This window comes from Epinephelus moara, chromosome 13 (genome assembly GCF_006386435.1).
Source record: "Epinephelus moara isolate mb chromosome 13, YSFRI_EMoa_1.0, whole genome shotgun sequence".
Taxonomy (NCBI): domain Eukaryota; kingdom Metazoa; phylum Chordata; class Actinopteri; order Perciformes; family Serranidae; genus Epinephelus; species Epinephelus moara.
This window is the reverse complement of record NC_065518.1, coordinates 27,724,513-27,744,525: the sequence shown is the minus strand read 5'-3', so window position 1 is coordinate 27,744,525 and position 20,013 is coordinate 27,724,513. Positions and strand designations below refer to the sequence as shown.

Here is a 20,013-nt window from a genome sequence, read left to right as displayed (position 1 = left end):
CATCTGTTAAAAGCCTCCTGTTGTCGGACACGACATGAAACTACTCCAGTTAGCTCAATCATGTTGTAACTAAGACATCCGCTGGAAAAAAAAATTTTTTTCACGTTGATGAGACGGCGTTTTGGGTGGAGCAGTCGCTATGGAGGCGGAGCTTGATGTTTCTGTAGGTAAACATTTCCTGGGGACACCTGCACGTCTCGGCCACGCCCCCTCCATTGTGATTGGCTAAAGCACAGCATCGTTCAAACTCAAAGCCCCGCCCTCCCCCCCTCTCTAGTCGTCTTTCACACAGGGCTGCCGACAGATTCTACAATGTAAATTGCAGAATCTGTCTTGAGAGATTATGCTGCGGCTAACACTCCACTAGCCGCTCCCAGCTAGCTCCGGTTTGTTATTCAGGTTAAAGTGGGAAGAAGCAGCGGGTCTGTCGGGCAGCTGAGTGAAGTGGAGCCGGTTAGCCCCGGTTTCACTACAGGCAGATTCACTCGCTACTGGGGCGAGGAAATAAAACCTGAACAGCCAATCAGAGTAATTTCTCTCACAGACAAGCTCCGCCGCCGATTCAACATGCTCAATTGGCTGAAAAGACGCCGACACCAACGCTGACACCGACGCCGACACCGACGCCAAAGTGCTGACGGTGCGGGACACACTGCAAAAACTAACAAACGCTCACCGATGGCCCGACTTTGGTTGACGGCCGACCGTCGGCTTGGTGTGTCAGGGCCTTTAGGGCGATGTCATTTTAGGATTAACAAGTCGCTACCATGGTGGTTTGCTCGGGTTCTCAGTCAGATCCATACCTTGCTCCTCCATAGCTCCACCCTCTCGATTGCATATGGTCACTTCTGGCTCAAAAAAAAAAAAAGAAAAAGAAAAATCGGCAATGGCCAAATCCAGAACTCAAGGTCACGAATGGTAGTCCATAAACCAATGGGTTTTGTTATTGAGGCTACGTCTACTAATTTCATACAGTCTATGATTTCGGCACAATAGTAAAATCAAATGTCAGTAGACCTGAAATCAAAGGCAAAAAGCAAACACATTTTCTTTGGTTAATGACTTAAATGAAAGAATCCAGACTATTCTGTAGATATGTAATAGCCAAACAGTATGCTGTTACTTAATTACCAACCAATCATATGTATAAGTTTTCACAGGAACTGTATTAGCACTGCTTGCTGCAATCATAAAGAGAAACAGCACTGTCCTAATATTCCTGACTCATTCAGAGAATAATTATGCATTTAATGCTTTCTCCGCCATCTGCCTGTAAGAGGTACATGTGCAAAAGTGCTACCTTAAGTGCATCCATTAGTAGCTGTGAGACACAAAGAGAGACCCTGACTTAGTCTTTTATTACATAAAAAATATCCCATCAACACCGAGTACATCACCGGGTCGTGTGTGTTGTTCAGTTCAGAATGGTTTGCATAGGTACAGTATAAAGCCATTACTGGTATAGCTCCTCTGACATTTAAAAGGGCACATTATTCACATTATAAACATTGTACAACATTGAATAACAGTTACAACAATGATGGCAGTGATGAAAAGGCTATCTAGCTTTGTGTTGGTTGTGTTGTGTCTCTGAACACAATAGATGAGCTGTGGTCTTTGTACTGCTGTGTAGGATACTATCAAGGATTTCCTGCACACCAGTAAATCCAGGGTGATGCCACTTTAGAGTTAAACCATCAAACTAGCATTATTTTCATTACACACAGTCATCATGTAGGGTTTTTATAAGAATGTATGAAAAAATTAATTGAGAACTTGTGGCAGTGACGAACTATGGAAAAACAACTGCGGAAAATATACTAGCTGCTTCCCGTGCTTTCAGTCTTTGCTAACACTTAACTAATATCTTGAAAAGTTGTGAATAGTGCAGTGAATGTTGGTCAAAGTGCTGAGACAAACACAAATAACACAAGGAATGTTATCAACATTATAGAGGACCTTAATGTAATGGGACATTTTCACAGTAGACTTGTCAAACACAGGTGTACTGTTTAACATCAGTTATGACTTCATTCCATTCAGGTGTGTCAGGTGCAGGGTGCTGCTGCTGTGCATGGTGTCCAGTGACAATACCTGACATGATTTTGAAAAGTAGGCTTTATGTACCTTGGTTAAGGTGGCTCAGTTCCTTTCTTCTGTTGCAGATGGTGGGTGTTTTTTTTAAATTGTACATTAGAGGTGTCATGATTTAGATTCTAAATCAAAAATTGATCGTGATGAGCTTTCACTTTTAGTCATCTAAATCCCAAACAGAATGGGGATTTCTCACAGTTATTTTTCTTTCCACATCAGTCTACTTGCGTGCATCTAAAGAAAAAACAAAACAACACTTCAGAGACGATACAGTGTAGCCTACTGGTAGCCTGCAGCTGCACTTTTCCAAACACCATGGCCACTGCCAGAGCTGGAGATGGCGAATAAACACTAGAACTGGAAAATCCTCATGTTTTCCTGAAGTCAGCGGTATGGCAGCATTAACCCATCGAACAAAAGAATAATTTGCACATCTATTTCGTAACAGGTGCATAGGAGAGGGATGAGCAGGACAACATGTAGACAAACTCCTGCACACCTTCTAACTTGCAAAAGCAATAAATTAATTGCAACGTTTCAGTAACTAGACCTTTATCAGGCAACCTTATCATCAGGTTTGCCTGATGAAGGTGTAGTTACCAAAATGTCGTAATAAATGTTTTATTTTTGCAAGTTCGATGATGTGCAGGAGTTTGTCTACAACATTTTTGCTTTCCCCATGAGTTGTGTATACAATGAACGCTTTGTTGACAGAAAAACTACAGTTTGTGGGCTGTGCCAGTTTAGTGAAAGTGAAACTCGAAACTCAAGCTGTTGTCTTAAAGTACCTTCTGCCATCCAGTGAATCTTCTTTTTGTTAGACAACTTAAACCTGTTGTCCTCATTGGTGGACACTTTCTTGTGCCATTTAGTGGTAATAAGAGCACAATATACTATTCCAACAGGTCCAAAACCTGATCACATTTTTGGGTTGAAACTTGTTTATTCATGATTAATAGTGTTTGACATGGCAACAAATTTGACCAATTTTAGCAACAGTAACAAGCAAAGACACTGTTAATTACGAAGTACTTGTTTGAAGACATTAGGACTTTATTGTTCTCTCATTTGAGGACATTAGGTCTAATTATTGTTGACAATGTTTAGGTTTTTTTTATACTTATCAGGTCCTATTGGTCATTGATTGATTAACTGAAATAGTTAGGAGAAATTAAAAATGCATAGCAAACAAAAGTTTGGGTCTCAGGAGGATATGGTATAATTAGTATGTTTTCTTAAGTGTTTAATCATAGAGTGTTTTTTGTGGCATTATCATTAGCACAATATCCTTGGTGAATTGGACCTTGAGATGGGGCAGAAAGAGGTTGCAAGTGATGCACAATTCATGATGCTTTCAGTGGCTGAAATCTATTCTTTTTGAATTGGCTCATCAGTGAGAAGAGGAAAAGTTTGTAGTTTTTATTTTTGATACTTTAAATATCTTAACAAGGAATTTAGAAGCTTTACCATAAAGGACCAGTGTGTAGGATTTAGGTAGGTACATTGATAGTAATTGAAAATGGCACAATTAGTACGTTTTCTTTGGTTTATAATCACCTGAAAATATGAATTGTTGTTATTTTACCTTAGAATGAGTTGTTTATATCTACATATGAAGTGTATCCTTGTCCATGGAGTCCGGCATGTTGCTACAGTAGCCCAGAACAGACAAAAACCAAACGCTAGCTCTAGATAAGTCAATATGCATTTTTGTGTTGGCCACCAGGTTTTTTATGTGAAACTGCTTTGTTTAGTGTTATTACCAGTTTAAATTACAGGGTTTGTTTGTTTCGAAGAGGAAGACACCTTTGTGGAAAATTCGGTACCCTGTAAAAACCTCCTGAATAATGAGCACTTAATTCTAACAGGAAGTACTTTCAGCTGGTTGCTATCTGTAACCCTCACCCTAAATCCTATACACTCTTCTTTTAAATAAATGATTGAAATTTGACCGTATTGGTTTAGTATGGTATATTCCCAAAAACTATACAGCAGTTATGTTACCATGTAGCCTTTTTTTCAAGGATTTTAAGATGTAAATGACAGTTGTCAGGGCATGAAACCAATGATATGTTAATCTTAAAGAACTGAATCTAATTGTGACCTTAAAATCAAAAGGACAATTGAATTATGGTTTTGGAGAATCATGACACTCCTAATGTACATACATTGGAAATCCAACATTGTACAGCTTTAAAGGAATAATTTCACATCTTTGGAAATGCCCTCAATTACTCTCTTACAGAGAGACAGTCAGCAGTGTTTTTCCAGAGATCATGGTCTGGTTGCTCAGGCTGGTCTGCTGACCTTGTTGTGAACAGTTTCATGTGGGAGCTCTCGTGACAGTGGTATCAATCTTCTCATCTAAATATCAGCAAGAACCAAAATAAGAATGATTTTCAGAATATCAAACTATTACTTTGACTTGCCACCCTCCATGTGGCATCCACATTCTTTAGAAGAGCATAAAACAAAATCAAAAATTAAACACTTGCAGCTGCAGTGTGAAGGTAGCTTCTGAATCCACACAGGATGTGGACTAATGATAAACGCTGTTGGTAAAGTCTGTCTGTTGTTAAGTCTGTCTGTCCTCGTGACAGGATGGGAATCCTCAGCCAAACCAGGAGCAGGAAGTGCCTGGGCGGGAGGTGATTATTCAAGCTTGCGGCGCTGGTTCCTCTCCTGATAGATCTGTTCGGTGAATGGTCTGTAAATACAGCAGAACAAACATGTAATGGGACAATAAATCAGAGGCTGGAACACCGTACCACTCTGTGCCAGGACTGCGTGTGTGTGATCAACCGTGAGGGAACCTGTGAATGATAGGAAGATGCCTCATGTCTCTACATGATCATTCACTCTGTTGCACATGAATGCACACACGGTTTTGCAGTGCTGAACCCCGTATCAACAAACAGCTACACCAGAGAATTGCAGCTCTGTAACTCGAACTCATGAATGTGGAAAATAACATTCCTATTAGATGAGACAAAGAAAAAAAACAATGATGGGAGTCCTTGAACAAGCCAGGGATTACAGCTGCTGTCTAGGTGTTATCAGGGGGCTGACATCACTTGGTACTCTATTGATACCAGATCAGTGTGTGGGAAATAGGACCCAGCTGCCCATCAACAACATTCAACATTGATATTGGTTGATTTTAGGTTGTGCCAACGGGTTACAAAAATTCAATGTCAAGAAAACAAATACTGATGATAGATGACATTGATATGACACTTTCAAATATCTCATTCTAACGTCTTCTTGGCATACAGTAGAAAAGTAACATTTAGTTGTAAGGTATGGAGACCAAAACCCAACATCTGCATAATGTCATAATATTAACGTCCACACAACATTAAACATTAAAAGTATCAGCAACCCAAATGTCATTCCAACCAAAATTGATTATCTATCCAACACAACAGCCCAATGTCTTTGCGATGTCATATTGACATCTGGTGCCAGCTGGGAGGAAGTTCGGCTACTCTTTGTTATATTTTGTAGGAATATCATGACAGTGCTATGAAGCCTGTAGTATCTTGGTATGAGTGTATCATTGCACGCATGTTCTTTTTAATCAAACACCCAAATAACTTTCAAAAATAGTTGAGGAATAACTGTATCATGTATCACTTCAGGAAGGGACCCAAATGCAAAGCAGTTGGCAGGTGGATTCGGAACAAAAGGCCAGTTTTAATTATGCTGATATAAAAACATATAAAACAGGCAGGTAACTGAGAGTCCAAAAGAAAGAAGAACCAAAACCAGGTAGGAAACAGAGCAGGGAACAACGCCATGAACATAGTGATGAACACAGGCGAACTGACCAGGAACAAAGGGAAACACACAGGGAAATAAATACACAGAAAAAACTAATCACACAAACAAAACACAGCTGGAGTAGGTGGACATGGGCAAAAGGAGGGAAATGGGGATTGGCTGACAACAAAGGTGTAGTGGGGAACACGAGGGTGGAGCAAGCAAGACAGGCAGGAAAACACACAAAGACAGGAAGTAAAACCAGACAAGACACGTGAAGAGAAAATGGAAACTGATTAAACGTGAAAGAATAACACGAAACAAGGAAGAACGCAAACAAAAATGCCAAAACAAAGTCTACAGGATAACAGAATACACTCACCAGCCACTTGATCAGGTACACCTGTTCAACTGCTTGTTAACGCAAATTGCTAATCAGCCAATCACGTGGTAGCAACTCAATGCAATGCAATTAAGGCATGTAGACATGGTTATGACAACCTGCTGAAGCACAAACTGAGCATCAGATTGGGGAAGAAAGGTGATTTAAGTGACTATGGATGTGGCATAGTTGTTGGTGCCAAACTTCTTTGTGTTCTCTCTGAACTAGACCATTTTCTCTTCCCTCACATTTAGTTTTAAGAATTGTAGATTATTTTATTCAGTAACAATTTAGATTGAAAAGGCAAAAAAAGGCTTTCAGAGCTAATAAGCTTGCTAACTGTCAAGGTCAGTCCTGTCAGGACTACGGGTCCTGCTGAAGCCAGTTCATATGAATAACTGAAGTTTTATTAACAAATCTGAGCAGAGTCAAAATTGTGCCTGCCAAAAAACCAATATGCCAAAATGGCAAAGAATTTGAAACTCAAAACAAGAAGAAATAAAGTAAACTAGTTCTTTTTTTTGGGAATGTAAACTTAGTTCAAAATTCAAACTGTCAACTCTGAACGTGAACTATTTAATCTTAATTTGTGTAAACCAGCGTTGACATCAACACCACCAAAACTGAGACAGGGTCATGACTGAGACCAGACCAGAGTCCCACACTGACAAATGACAAACTTAAGATAAAATTTAGAAACATGCAAATAAAAGTAATGCCTCGAAGTGATCTGAAAGATCCAGATTCCACAATTCTGAGGCCAAGACAAGACCGTGTAAAAATGAAGCCAAGTCCCACACCAGACCTTCAAAAGTGGTCTTGAGACCGGTCTGGAGACCAAGACTGATCTTGAGTTCTAAAGCACAGATGTGAAATGAACTTTGAGGTAGCTCTTAAGAAGTGTAAATGCGCATAATACTGACTGTAAGTAAATCGTAGTGGTCCCACTAGAATGTATTGATTGCACCACACATGGCATTTCAGACTTAAAAGATATAAAAATACTATAAGACACTATGGAAAATATAGGAAACCAAATCAAAAGAAAGCCTTGATGCAGGGTACATTCTCTTAACATATATACATGCATTTACTAATTTAGAGCAGGCATAAGGTAGGCTAAAATGTAGAAACAGATACTCAAAAAATTAAAATAGAAATAAATGTGTAATCATAAACCATGGACGGGACATCTACAAGTGATAGTCAGATACTGATGTTGCTCCGTCTCTGTCATCTCAGTATAGAAATCACCAAAACTGGTTGATGCCAGAGGGTTTCTTATATTCCATATCACAGCCCAAATATTGTTGAAGCCAGGATAAGGCTCATAACAGGGACTCATTTACAGACTATGTCTTTGTGATGATATGACAGAGCAGAAGCTAAGTTTAATCAAATATAGTTCAATTATTTGCGTATGATCAATCCTCACAGGGGCATGAAAGGACATCGAGCCTAAACCACTCAAACGGCTCAAAAACAGTTTATGATCATTCAGAGTCAATGCATTTGAATCTTTTACCTGATGCAGTGTGTGGTAATAATCTGGCACCTGCCTTCAATTCACAGGTTCAGGCTGAATGGCAATGCTTGATTGCCGCAGCAGAAAGTACACCTGCGTTCTCTGTCACAGCGTGTTAATGTGAGACATTTTTTAGAAAAGTATGCCTCCAATCCTGCCAAGGCTAACCCCCGTGTTCCTTTTCAAGACTAATGTAACTTTTCATTTCACTCTTTGGGCAAATGTGGCCATTCTGAAGATGGAGCTAGACAAAGGAGGCAGATTTTTGTTTTTCCTGAGCAGAAATATGGGTGAGAAGATGTGTACAAAACAATCAAAATAGCCTTCAGAGGCTCAACGAGGTAGGAAATGAACAAAGAGGGCTCGTCAGATGTAATTTGCTGGGGGGTATTTGGGCTGGTAAACACAGATTTGGCATCTAATTGTGTATTTAGGGTGACTGTGTGTGTCTGTGCTAAGGTGTGTATATACGATAAATGTAGGTCACTCAGTTGTGACCTAATCAATGTGCCATTCTCCATCATTCGTCTTGCTGCTGCTACCCAGGTAAACATTTAATTTGTGTTCTTATAATGGGGTCCTTGATATAGTAAAGTTGTGACAAAGAATAATGTGTTTGATAGCAGCTGTGTGCCACTGTTGTACACATTTGAATCATAACTGTTATGCTGCTATGTGACCGCTTCCCCACACATGTAATGCAAAAGACAGCTGCACAGTTAACACATGTACATGCAAACAAACACTTAGATGAGAAGATGAGAGGGCATCACACATCTGCACGCACACACACACACACACACACACACACACACACACACACACACACACACACACACAGTAGGTTTAATGAGTACTGTAAGTGGTCAAAGCAGCTGCTTCCATGCTGTCCCATTTATGATTGGCTTGTGCAGCAGCAGCAGGTTCATGTATTTGTGTGTATGTGGGTGTGTGTATTCCGGCATGCATGTGTCTGTGCGGACAGATGAAAAGAACTAGGTCGCTCATAACTGTTTTTTTTAAAATGTGTTATCTCTTAATCACCATGGTCAAGCAAGAGGAGGAGGACGCAACCAACACGGCTCTGAATGTGTGGGGAAAAAAGAGTCTGTCCCTATCTTTAATCTTTCTTTTTTGACCATCTCAGGTTTTTGCTTTTTGGCAGAACTAAGGAGATGACATTTGAGATGAAAACACAACAAAGGAGTGGGAGTTGAAACATACGTCATTTTCCTTGGGAGGTGGCCTTGCCTGCAAAATCAAAATTTTAATGAGCCCCCGAAATCTGAAAAATTTGCCAGCCCATTCTTGTCCTGGCATCGGTTACCATAGTGCTTTTTTTGCCGAAACCTAACCATGTGTTTTTGTTAACACCCCGGCATTGGTAGTGGTGTCCTGGAATGTCAACAGCAGACGCAGAAGGACAACTAATGCGTAATATGTAGATGTGAAAGATCACTGACAAAGCGGAGATATGTGATGACTTCAGGATGAAAATGTGTTGCATTTACCTGTGTGACCCAAATGTGTGCTATTTATAAGCCACAGCAGAACAATTACTGCATGAGCTTTAACCTTACTATAAGTAATCACAATAGAACAGATATCTAACTACATCCAACTACACATCTATTGGATACCAAAAGAAAGATACGTTTAAATGAATCCAAGAAGCACTTAATTTATGTTGGTATTCTATACATACTCATATGTAATCTTGAGTGTAAGTATGTCAGTAAGCAGTCAGTTGAAGTATCCTCTACAGGGTCTGCTCCTGTGATAATGGCACTGGAAAATACACTGAAATCAGCCTTTCTCTTCAAAGGGACAGGAAAAAAATGTCTACAGCGATTTCAACACAATCATACATAAGTCACATGGGGCTGATGTAGCATTGATCTGATCTATCACTGAATAATCTGTATTGATGTGACATTTGTACCTGGCCTAACTTAGGTCCTGGGTCTGAGTCCTGGTTACAGGGAACCTAAACTACCCATGAGTACCACTAGTTTGTGAGGAAATAGGTAAGTAAAGCTAAGAGAGAGAGAGGCGTTTACAGTATACAGGAGTCAACTTATAAAATCTGAAGTTCCACAGGGAAGGATTTAGGGTCCCCTGTTGTTTTAATCACATCAATGATTTGGACCTACTTGTGCTGAAAATCCAAGTGATCTAAATTAACACATTGTCAGGGTAACTCTGCCGTCACAAAAAACTTCACATGATTGTAAATACATTCATGACCATGCCTGACTTTGGCCTGAATGGTCAAATTTCACTGTATCCTTAATGCATACTGGGATACATTCCCACCTGTACGCAAGTGATTCAACACAAGTCGAGACCACATTAAAAATACATTTTTAATCCTTGTAGCTCATTGTATAGGACATTATGTGCGCCTGTTTAACAATATATACCAAAAATAAACTACAAAAATTCAATTTTTTCATAGTTTTATATCAAAATCCAATCATGTTTCCTTCCTGTAAAAGAAATTTTGAAGTGTGCTTATGAAAGCTGGTACCAACCAGTTTCAAGACATCCACTCGTCAATCAATCTTCAACTTTTAGCCACACAGAGCTAAGTTCAAGTTAGCTTGCTAGGAAAAGCATGCTACGTCAATGTGTCTTCGGTTCCCCAAAATGCCGTAGTTACAGGCCCACTGGCTACAATTTATTTACTTTGAGGAAAGTGGTATCTGTGACAGCTCCAGATTATGAGCAAGGCATTTTACAATCGACCATTTCAGCAACAAATGTTACATGCAGCATATGATGGGCTTCGTCTTTCTCTCCTTGATGGATACCAGAGCATGTGAGCAGAGCGGAGCGGGGAGCAGAAGGATTTTGTGTTGAGCAAGGAGCTGCTATTTTTTTAAAAAGGTGGAGCGGAGCCTTATCTCTCGCTCCAATTTCGCTCCGGTTGCTCATGCCCCACCCAGAATGCATCTTTGCACCTGCGCACACCCACACTATTTTCTTTCAAAACTATGGAGTTTACTGTGTACTTCCGGAAAGAAACTGAGAAGAGAAGCAGCGGTACCTTGGAGAACAGTCCCTAACTGCGGGGAGAGGCGAGAGGGCTTCCCCGGAGGTCGCCCGCATAACCCGGTCCGTCTCCTCTACACTTTGACTTATTTCCACCCTGCCGACAGCGGTACCGTGTAGAACGGTCCCTAACTGCGGGGAGAGGGCTTCCCCAGAGAATCTACCAAGCTCATGTTTTATTTGTGAATAGAAGATTACAGGTTAGGGTAGTACGACGCAGTTTTTTTGAGCGAAGTGGTGAGCGAAGTGGTGAGCGAGTGGAGCGGGATAAAATTTATGATGGAGTGGAGCGGAGCAGAGCGGAGCGAAGAATGCGCAGAACCAAGCGGAGCGGACGAGCAGTGCAAAGTGACAGGTCTGCGAGCGAGGAGCAGAAATTTTCACCCGCTCCGCTCATATGCTCTGATGGATACTACTATCCTGTTGGTGTTACACTGTCACTGTTACGACACGCCCACTTTTCAACAATCAAATTAATTTCCTGCCTATCCTGTTTTACTCGGAAATATGTCGCAATACTGACGCTAGATACTTCTGGACGTTAACCAAATGCATTTTTTGACAAATGTGAAAATAGTCTGAGACAAAGACAGACTCACCCCTCGAATCTTATCGCCACCTTGTAAGCCACGGCCACTATGGCAGTCAGGACGAGACCAACAGGACTGGCACCACTAAAGACAGAGAGGGAGAGAGAAAAAAGAGCTCATATATTGTGTGTACAATTTAATGTGTACTGGATATGTGAACCACTTCTCAGTGAAGTACCCTTTTTATGAAAATCTGTCTCAAACAGATGTGAACTGTTTTATGACAGGAAGCAAGAAAGGTAGAGATGTACATACAAAGAGCAATAGAACATAACTTGAGATTGAAATAAAAATCATTATCATTGTGTCAAGCTAAAACGTTATTTCCACACTTTCAAAATATACAATAGCTGGATTAAAGCAGATAATGTGAATGCCAGAGAGGGGTGAAACTGTACTTTTTTTCAAAGAAATGATTGTTTGATGGTATAGTGGATGATAATGTGAAATTAAATTTAAAATAGTTAAATCTACATGTTTTAAGAAATTAGATAATAAATTAAGACCATTTATAAGAATATAAAGACCATTCAAAAGGAGCAATTTTTAAACTGAGTTTTTACCCTGTAGTTTATACTCGTGGAGAAAAATAAACACACACAGCACACTGACCTATATACCTGATCAGAAAGTGGCACAGTGACACATTTATTCTACCAAGACAGAAAAAAACATTACAAATCATGTCGGTACACTTCACTCAGAAGAACACGATGGTTATGCAGTGGCCATAATTAACTAAAAAACCTGTGAGTGCTGGACTAAAAGCCCTCTCATGTGGAGCAGAGGTGTGACTCACAAAAAGCTATTTCCTCTAATCAGTGTAGACACATATATACCATGTTCAAATTATACATTATGTCTGGTCTGGCCTGCATTATGCGTAACCTTAACATTCCACAGGGGTAGCTTAATTTCCCTTCGCACCACCTATGGAAGCTTACCACTGACACCGTTGCCATTAAGGTAAAGAAAGAAGCATGATGACAATCAGGTGGACTGTCACTGGCCGCTCCAATTGACCTGCTGATCAGGCTTATAAAACTTTCCACCCTGACCTACTTCAGCAGCAGTAATGGAGTAATGGAGCCACCAGGATAGAGAAATTCAGTGCTTTTCCTGAGTTTTTAAGGTCAGTTGGAAAAATATAACTTAAACATAGACCGTATAATATAATGGACGTAGCCACAGTAACGTCACCCATTGGTGATCTGCCTCCCATTTTAAAGCCGCTGTCGCCATCTCAGATTTTTGGAGCCATAAGTCACCATATTTGGACGACAGAGTGCAGAGATAACATTAGAGCTAGCTGCTAATTGGGTTAGCACAGAACATATACAGCTATAACTCTGATAATACTAATGCTAAAGCTAATTTCTGCTGGCAAAAACGGTCTTAAATCCATTGAAACAAAATGTACTTACCAGGAGAATTGAATATGCGACTCCTAGGAGGGTCTTTCAGTGAAACCAAACACTTAACAAGACTTTTTAAGGAAAAACCAAAATGTTTTAATTAACTTTCATGAGCTGAAATCACTGATAAAGCGACAGCTATGGCTACACCTACATTACGTGAATCTGGGGTTACACCATGGTTGGGTTAGGCTCATAGATGTATACTGATACCTAAACACTGGATGCCAAGATGGCGCCTATTCATTCCAATGGAGTTGGTTGCCTGGCACAAAGAGTTTGTCTTGTCAACAGTTTTATAGATGTGTCTTTTACAATTGTAACCCAGGGGGAAAAAATGCTTTTTGGGCAGCAGTGGATTATTTCACTACATTACTACTGGAAAACATCTGAAGCAAGGTTGAACGGCTTTCCTGGGGGCCTGGTTAGCCTACCTAACCAACAATGTTGCTGTGGTAGTGACTTGTCAACAGACGGCACCCACCTGTCCCTAAAAGCAGCCATGCCCTTACTTATGCACAACTTTAAGCCTTAATAAAATTTAAATGGATGAGTTAGAAAATAATTAACCCTCCGTACAGCTGTCATGAACAGGGAAATTAGCTATAGAGACCATAACAGTTTTTTGCAGCAGGCTGTAAACATGTTTTTTTCTGCTGTAAAGCTGGGCATTTCAACATGGGGGTCTATGGGGACTAACTTGCTTTTATGCCAAACTAGCTGTTGAATATTAAAATAATTGAGAAAAGAAAAATATCCTTTTGTAATTTGAGTGTACTGACCCATTTAAGAGCTTGGAGGCAATTCTTCTGACTTAGTTAACCTACAACTTTAGCCCACCACAAAACCACACTGACTTTGTTCACAGTTGCAATGTAGTGCCAATATTTTGCTTTTCTCCCTGGAGAGCCATGAACCAGGTCAAGACATATGAAGTGAGGAAAGGTTTGACACTACCTGTGGTTTCTAAAAATTACTTCTTTCAAATCTTTTAACTGCCTGTGCCCTTTTTTAAGATCACGGGAGCCACAGAAAATGGAATTGCACACACCAGGAGCGTTCTGTTCAGACATTTAAAATGGAAGGTCATTACTTTTTTGTCAGAATTTGTTGACTTCAGGCCAAGAAAGAAGTCCTTTCTTTTTGTTTCTGACAACATATCTGATTGCAATTATTTGTAGTTTTTGCAACCAAGGATTTCATTTTGGGCCAGGTTTTACATTTTACCCTCTTGGATGATAAATGTCCCTTTAAAAGCACTACTGTGTATTTTTCCATAGGTTACTTCAGTGGAATAGCCTTGGAGTTATTCATCACTCTTGGGATGTTCCCTCTTACACATCTATTTCTGTACATTCAAGTTTTACTTTCCTTTCAGTTCATAGTATGTCGATGGCAGGAGGATGCGAACAAAACTGTCGTGTCTTCAAACACTTTTCTCGTGACTTAAGATTTCTGTGTCATTTCAGTAATAACTGTGATTACATCCAATTCCCTTCGAATCTGACACACATAAAAGCAGCTACCACTGACCTATATTACAAAGTCTTACAACTGACAAAACCGAAACTGCTCAGAGTGTCAGCTGACTCGCTTGTGCAAAAAACTGAAACGAAATTCCCATTTATCAGGGTAACACAGTGCTCCCCTGAGCTAGACGTGAATGCCAGTTTTCTTCAATCTGTCCTTGATTTTGTCAGCTACAGGAAAAAAAAGTAGAGCATCTCTTTACACTTTTACTGGATTTGTTACATGGTCGTATGATCCACAGAGAGAACAACTGTTGATTTTGTGCAAGTTAATTTGCATCTGAATAAATGAATGCTAATGTCAGAAGGGTTTTATTATTTTCCATTCTGTGCATCTGTCCTGTTCGCACATGCCGGGAAGTCTCAGTGTGCATGCTGTTATCTGAATCTGCATAAATGCGCGACTATACACCATGTGCATTTCCAAATATGCTGTCTGTATGAATCAGGCTGCAAACGCTTATATGCTGGCAGCGTGGTAAACTAAGAACTTAAACAAGGACATAGGGACAAAAAAAATTTGTGCCATTCTAGATTAAAAAGGAATGTAATTGTGTGCAATCTGATTGAAAATGGACAAAAAGTAGATGTGGTAACTGCTGCAGACTGGAAGACTGAGTGAAGATCTTTTCTTTAACACATACTCACAGAAAATGCCAATGGATGTGACTGACATAGCAGTGTTGAAAAATGTCAGCAGTTGCATGTACCTCTGGATGCGCAACTTTCATTACATGGCCTGCAGAAATATGTAGGTCATATGCTCATCTCTGAGATTTTTCTTGATGGATGGCATTAGTAGGGGAACTGCCCATTGGTTCGACAGCCCATTGGTTCGACATCCCATTGTTCCGACCATATTAAACTCATTGTTCCGAAGTCCGTTCCAAAATCATCATGATGCCCTGTGGTTAAGGTCTGGTTAGGTTTAGGCACAAAAACCACTTGGTTAGGGTCAGGAAAAGATCATGGTGTGGGTTAAAATGAAAAAGAAAGTGACAAACACATAAGCCGTGAGCCTGCTCCGCCTCAAGCCGGTTGCGGCGCACCATAAGCCCGCCGCGAGCTGTTCAGCACCGCGGACAGTCGGACTAATGGGATGTCGAACCAATGGGTTGTCGAACCAATGACATGGACCCATTAGTAGGATAGTGCTTAACCCCGGAGCAGTCGACAATACTGTCGATTTAGGGCATAAAGGTTCCTTCTCTCTCACACACACACACGCACGCACGCACACACACACACACACATCATGATCAAATGCCAATTGAGAAGTTGACTTCCCATATTTCTCACCTACAAGAGTGGGGAACTCATCGAGGAGTCAACCTATCAAATCTGGTGCTCCACAAGGAAGGATATTGGGGCTGCTGCTGTTTTACCTACACTTTGTAATGTCTGGGGATCTGTCAGTTGGACCACCTTTCTTCAGGACTGAAATATCTTTAAAACTTGGGATAGTCACGAAATTAGTCATGAAATTTTGTGTAAATATATATTGATAAGGTTCTACGAAAAAAAAAAAAAGGCTTTGTGAGAAAGTCCTTATTGAGTAATCCAAAAATTATTGCATTGTTAGGAGAGATTCAGAAACAGATGTCACAGATCCATTTTAGTGTTAGAAAATTTGAGCAACACTGTTTACCACTATGGGGCACGTGACTCTAGTATTGACTGCTAAGTTAATGCATGCATTGCATGTACAGTACATCCAATTACCATCTTCTATAAGCTCACAGCGGTAGATATCAGTCTGAGCGAGGGAGGTTAACCCACTGAAACTGAGCTAACAGCATGTATCCAAACTCAAAATCTCCTTACAACTCCCACATAAACACTTCTTCAATGAGAAGCAGCAGACAGGCTGCAAGTGCTTTGCGTGCAGAGAATACTGTGGTTCACTGCCACTGTGTTCTTCTCAACAAGACATAGATGATACCAGACTGGCCCCCTGAGAAAAGTGATGCATCCAATAGAGAACAAAAGCTCACACAGAGCGACCAGCGTGATGATTGATTCATACTTTTGAGAGAATGGTGAAGTAAATCTAACCTCACTTAATCTAACCCATCACACACAAAACACGTACACAGGACAGATGTACCTTCTTCTCATTTCATCACTTTATCCTGCCTATAGAGATGTCACTGCTGTCCCATCTATTTTGGTGTACTGGATGAAACTAAGTTTGAAAAACAGAAAACATGAAGCCTTTACGGACAGAATGCATAATGCGTTAGTTTAAAGAAATGATTAATACCGTATGTGTGATAACACTCTAAACACATAGGCGTCTTCAAATTCATTTACGATTTTGATTTCAGGATTGTGGTATTCATACTTTTCTTTAGAGCTGCATTGACTGATGTTTTTGGCCACAACACTGACATGTTTTTACTTCATGAAGTTATTATGGTAAACAGATGCCTATTCACACATCCAGCATACACAGAGCAACGTTAGCATACATCTGTAGTTGTGTTTTTGGTCATGTGGCAAATGTAAGTCTTATTTACCCTTCTTTTAGCTCTGTTTGGGTCTCCACCTACTCTTGAAGGAAATATCTGATTCTCAAGCTGCCAAATTCTTCACCATGTTTACTAGCTGGTTGCTAACTTTGCACTTCTGACGCTAGACATGTAGTGTACAGTGGGTTTATTCAAGCTTTTTGATTGAAAGCAGCTGCCTGTTGCGTCTGGACAAAAGGTTGATAAGATTTTTAATTTTTTTAATTTAATTTTATATACTTTATTAATCCCCGAGGGGAAATTCAATTTTTTCACTCTGTTTGTCAATTACACACAGGTCCAAACACATACATGCACAAACAGGACCTATACATGCACTAAGTGGAGAGATGTCAGAGTGGGCTGCCCATGACAGGCGCTCAGAGCAGTTGGGGGGTTCGGTGCCTTGCTCAGGGGCACCTCGGCAGTGCCCAGGAGGTGAACTGGCACCTCTCCAGCTACCAGTCCACGCTCCATATTTTGGTCCGGATGGGGACTAGAGGAGAATATAAAGATCATGTGTCATGTTCAGCAGGAAGTTTCAAATGGGGCTAGAATTTAATGTAATTTACTCCTATAGTAATTGGAATACCCTTTGAACAAATGAGGCCCACGGCAAGTGGATAACATTCCAACTTCCAATTTATTATGAAAGCACTGACATATGGGTATACATGTACGTAACAGACAGAATCTAGGGAAGCCACAGCTACAGTGACATCCACTGAGTGAGTCTTAATGGCAGAGCAGTCAATTGAACAGCACTTAAAGGAAGTTCTGCAATTATTCTTATTTGAGAATAAATGCACGGTTAAGCCAAGCAGTTGGATAGAAGTCAAGAGAAGGACATTTGGAGGTGGTGAAGGACAGTACCATGACAGAAATGTACAGAATGTTTGTAGGGGGAACTGTAAGTGTCACAGGGTTTTATGTGATTTTTCTATGCACTCTGGAAGAGAATTAAGTAACTAATTTAAGAAAAGGGTAGAAACAAACTATTTTAAATCATGAATGTGTTTACATAAAGAAAACAAATCAAATCTTTTTTTTTTTTCCTCTGGTGTTTGACCCTGTTTCGTCACAAATACAGAGAGCTCCAAATATAGAACACTGCGATTAACAGGTCGTAATTAGCAACTTAGACATGAGAGAATAACAACACGCCAACGCTAAAATCCATGTACCTCATTTCAGATCAGGAAGAAAAAGATATTTATATGCAGTAAATTCAATCAATGGCATTTGTCTTAATGTTCTTACATTATTCTTTCAAATATGTGACATTATTTGGTATATTATTTAAAACAAGGTACATCTTTTTTGACTGATTATTTTTTAGTAGAATAATTCTTTTAAAAGGGATAAAGCTGAGATAAACGGACCTCAGTGTTAACCATGCAGAATAATTTGATGCCGTCTTTGATACTATCTCATCAGTTTTAATATTTCTGAGTGGTTATATGGTGGCGTATGACCATTTTATACCACATAGAGTAGCAGTGAAGGAAAATATGACACATGCAATTATTTTGTCATTCTGCTTCTTATTATTCTAATACTACTGAGGGATGGGAGCATTGTCCTTGGATGTTTCCATGAAACATTAGGGTGATTTTCTGCAAACCATGCTCAAACTGTTGAATGCAGCTCTGAACTCTGATGTGGGGGGTGGAATCATGCATGTCTGACCCTTGTTGAATGACCTTAAGATTCTGCATTCACTGTAAGCTGCAATTTTATGAAGTAGGCCTAATTGTAAGAAATGGCTGCAGCTGAAATGTCGAACCACCTCTATCATCTTAAAAATGACACTGAAACGTTGGACTTTAGTATTCATAAATAGCAAGTGAATGGTAGTTTTATTTATTTACTTTGGTCCAGACTGAAATCCCTCAACAGCTATTGGATGAATCATCATGACATCTTGTTCTTGAAATGTTTTTGAACTGCTTTGATTGCCAGGTGGGTGCTGTTCATTAACGAGTTGCTACCTTGGCAACATTGGTTAGGTTACCATGCGTAACCCCAACTTCACAGAGTAAGCCTAGCTGTAGATGTCGCTTTTTCAGTGTGTTTTCAGTTGATGAAAGTTAACCGTAACATTTCAGTCGCCTTATAAAGTCTTATTCAGTGTTTGGTTGTAATAAAAGACCTCAAAGGAGTTGCTTGTTTTTTTTAATGGTTTTAAGCCAAAAATTAGCATTAGCATTATCACAGCATAGCTGTAAATGCACCGTGCTAACCAGGCTAGCAGCTTGCGTTATTTACACTCTCTGGTCCAAATATGGTCACTTCTGGCTCCAGAAATCTAAGATGGCAACGGCCAAAATGCCAAACCACAGATTTTAAAGCAGGAGTCCACAAACCAATGGGTGATGTCACAGTGGCTACGTCCATAATTATAAACAGTCGATGGTCTAGCCGATTAGAAGTTACGCAAACAAGCAAATTTTGAATAACACATTACATTATGAGGGAAATAAAGAGCACAGACAAGCAGGAAACATCAAAAGTATATACATTTAATGTAATAGAAGAAAACAACAAAATGAATCAGACGTGCAGGACAAAAAGAAATGTTAACAACCCCCTGTTTTTTGTGATGTCAGAGCACATCTGATGCACAATCAAAAACTAAAAGCGGTTTCAATAACTTTGGATTTAACTGTTGCAGTAACAAGAAGGCTTATGCCACATGACCTGACCTGAAATGTGCTACAGTCGAAATCCAAAATCTGCTGGTGTTGCAGTAGCCTATCTAAATACATCATTTTCTCCTAACAGTGAAACAAAAAACATATGCTAAATCATACCTCTACCACAAGAGCCATGTTGTGATCAAGGCACAGCAAATACAGCCATGAATATACCCTTTGTCTGTGAAGCTATATCATTAGATGTATTTTAACTGTTATATGACTGAACTCTTTCTCTGCTGTTGCATTCTGCACACACACACACTGTAGCTTCAGCCAGAGTCGAGTAGCAACAGTGTAGGATAGAGCTGAGAGTGGAGTGACGGCAGCGGATGACCTTTTGAAAGTCACAGCGTTGTTCTCTCTCACTCAGAGATACTGCTCTTTCCCACAAGCACAACACATGATAATAGTCCATCGTGTAACTAAAGGTCAGCATTCCCCACGCTGTCAATC

General features: G+C 40.0%; 1 protein-coding gene across 1 annotated transcript in view; it reads right to left on the bottom strand.

The window, feature by feature from the left end:
- Nucleotides 1-1,339: 1,339 nt before the first annotated feature.
- pemt (phosphatidylethanolamine N-methyltransferase) overlaps nucleotides 1,340-20,013 on the bottom strand; it is a 91,053-nt gene continuing 72,379 nt past the window's right edge. Inside the window, exons 6-7 of the mRNA XM_050059578.1 lie at nucleotides 11,417-11,491; nucleotides 1,340-4,801 (exon numbers count right to left, since the gene is read on the bottom strand). Of these exons, the coding sequence (XP_049915535.1) occupies nucleotides 4,747-4,801; nucleotides 11,417-11,491 (130 nt within the window). The 3' untranslated portion in view covers nucleotides 1,340-4,746. The remainder of the gene's footprint in view (nucleotides 4,802-11,416; nucleotides 11,492-20,013) is intronic.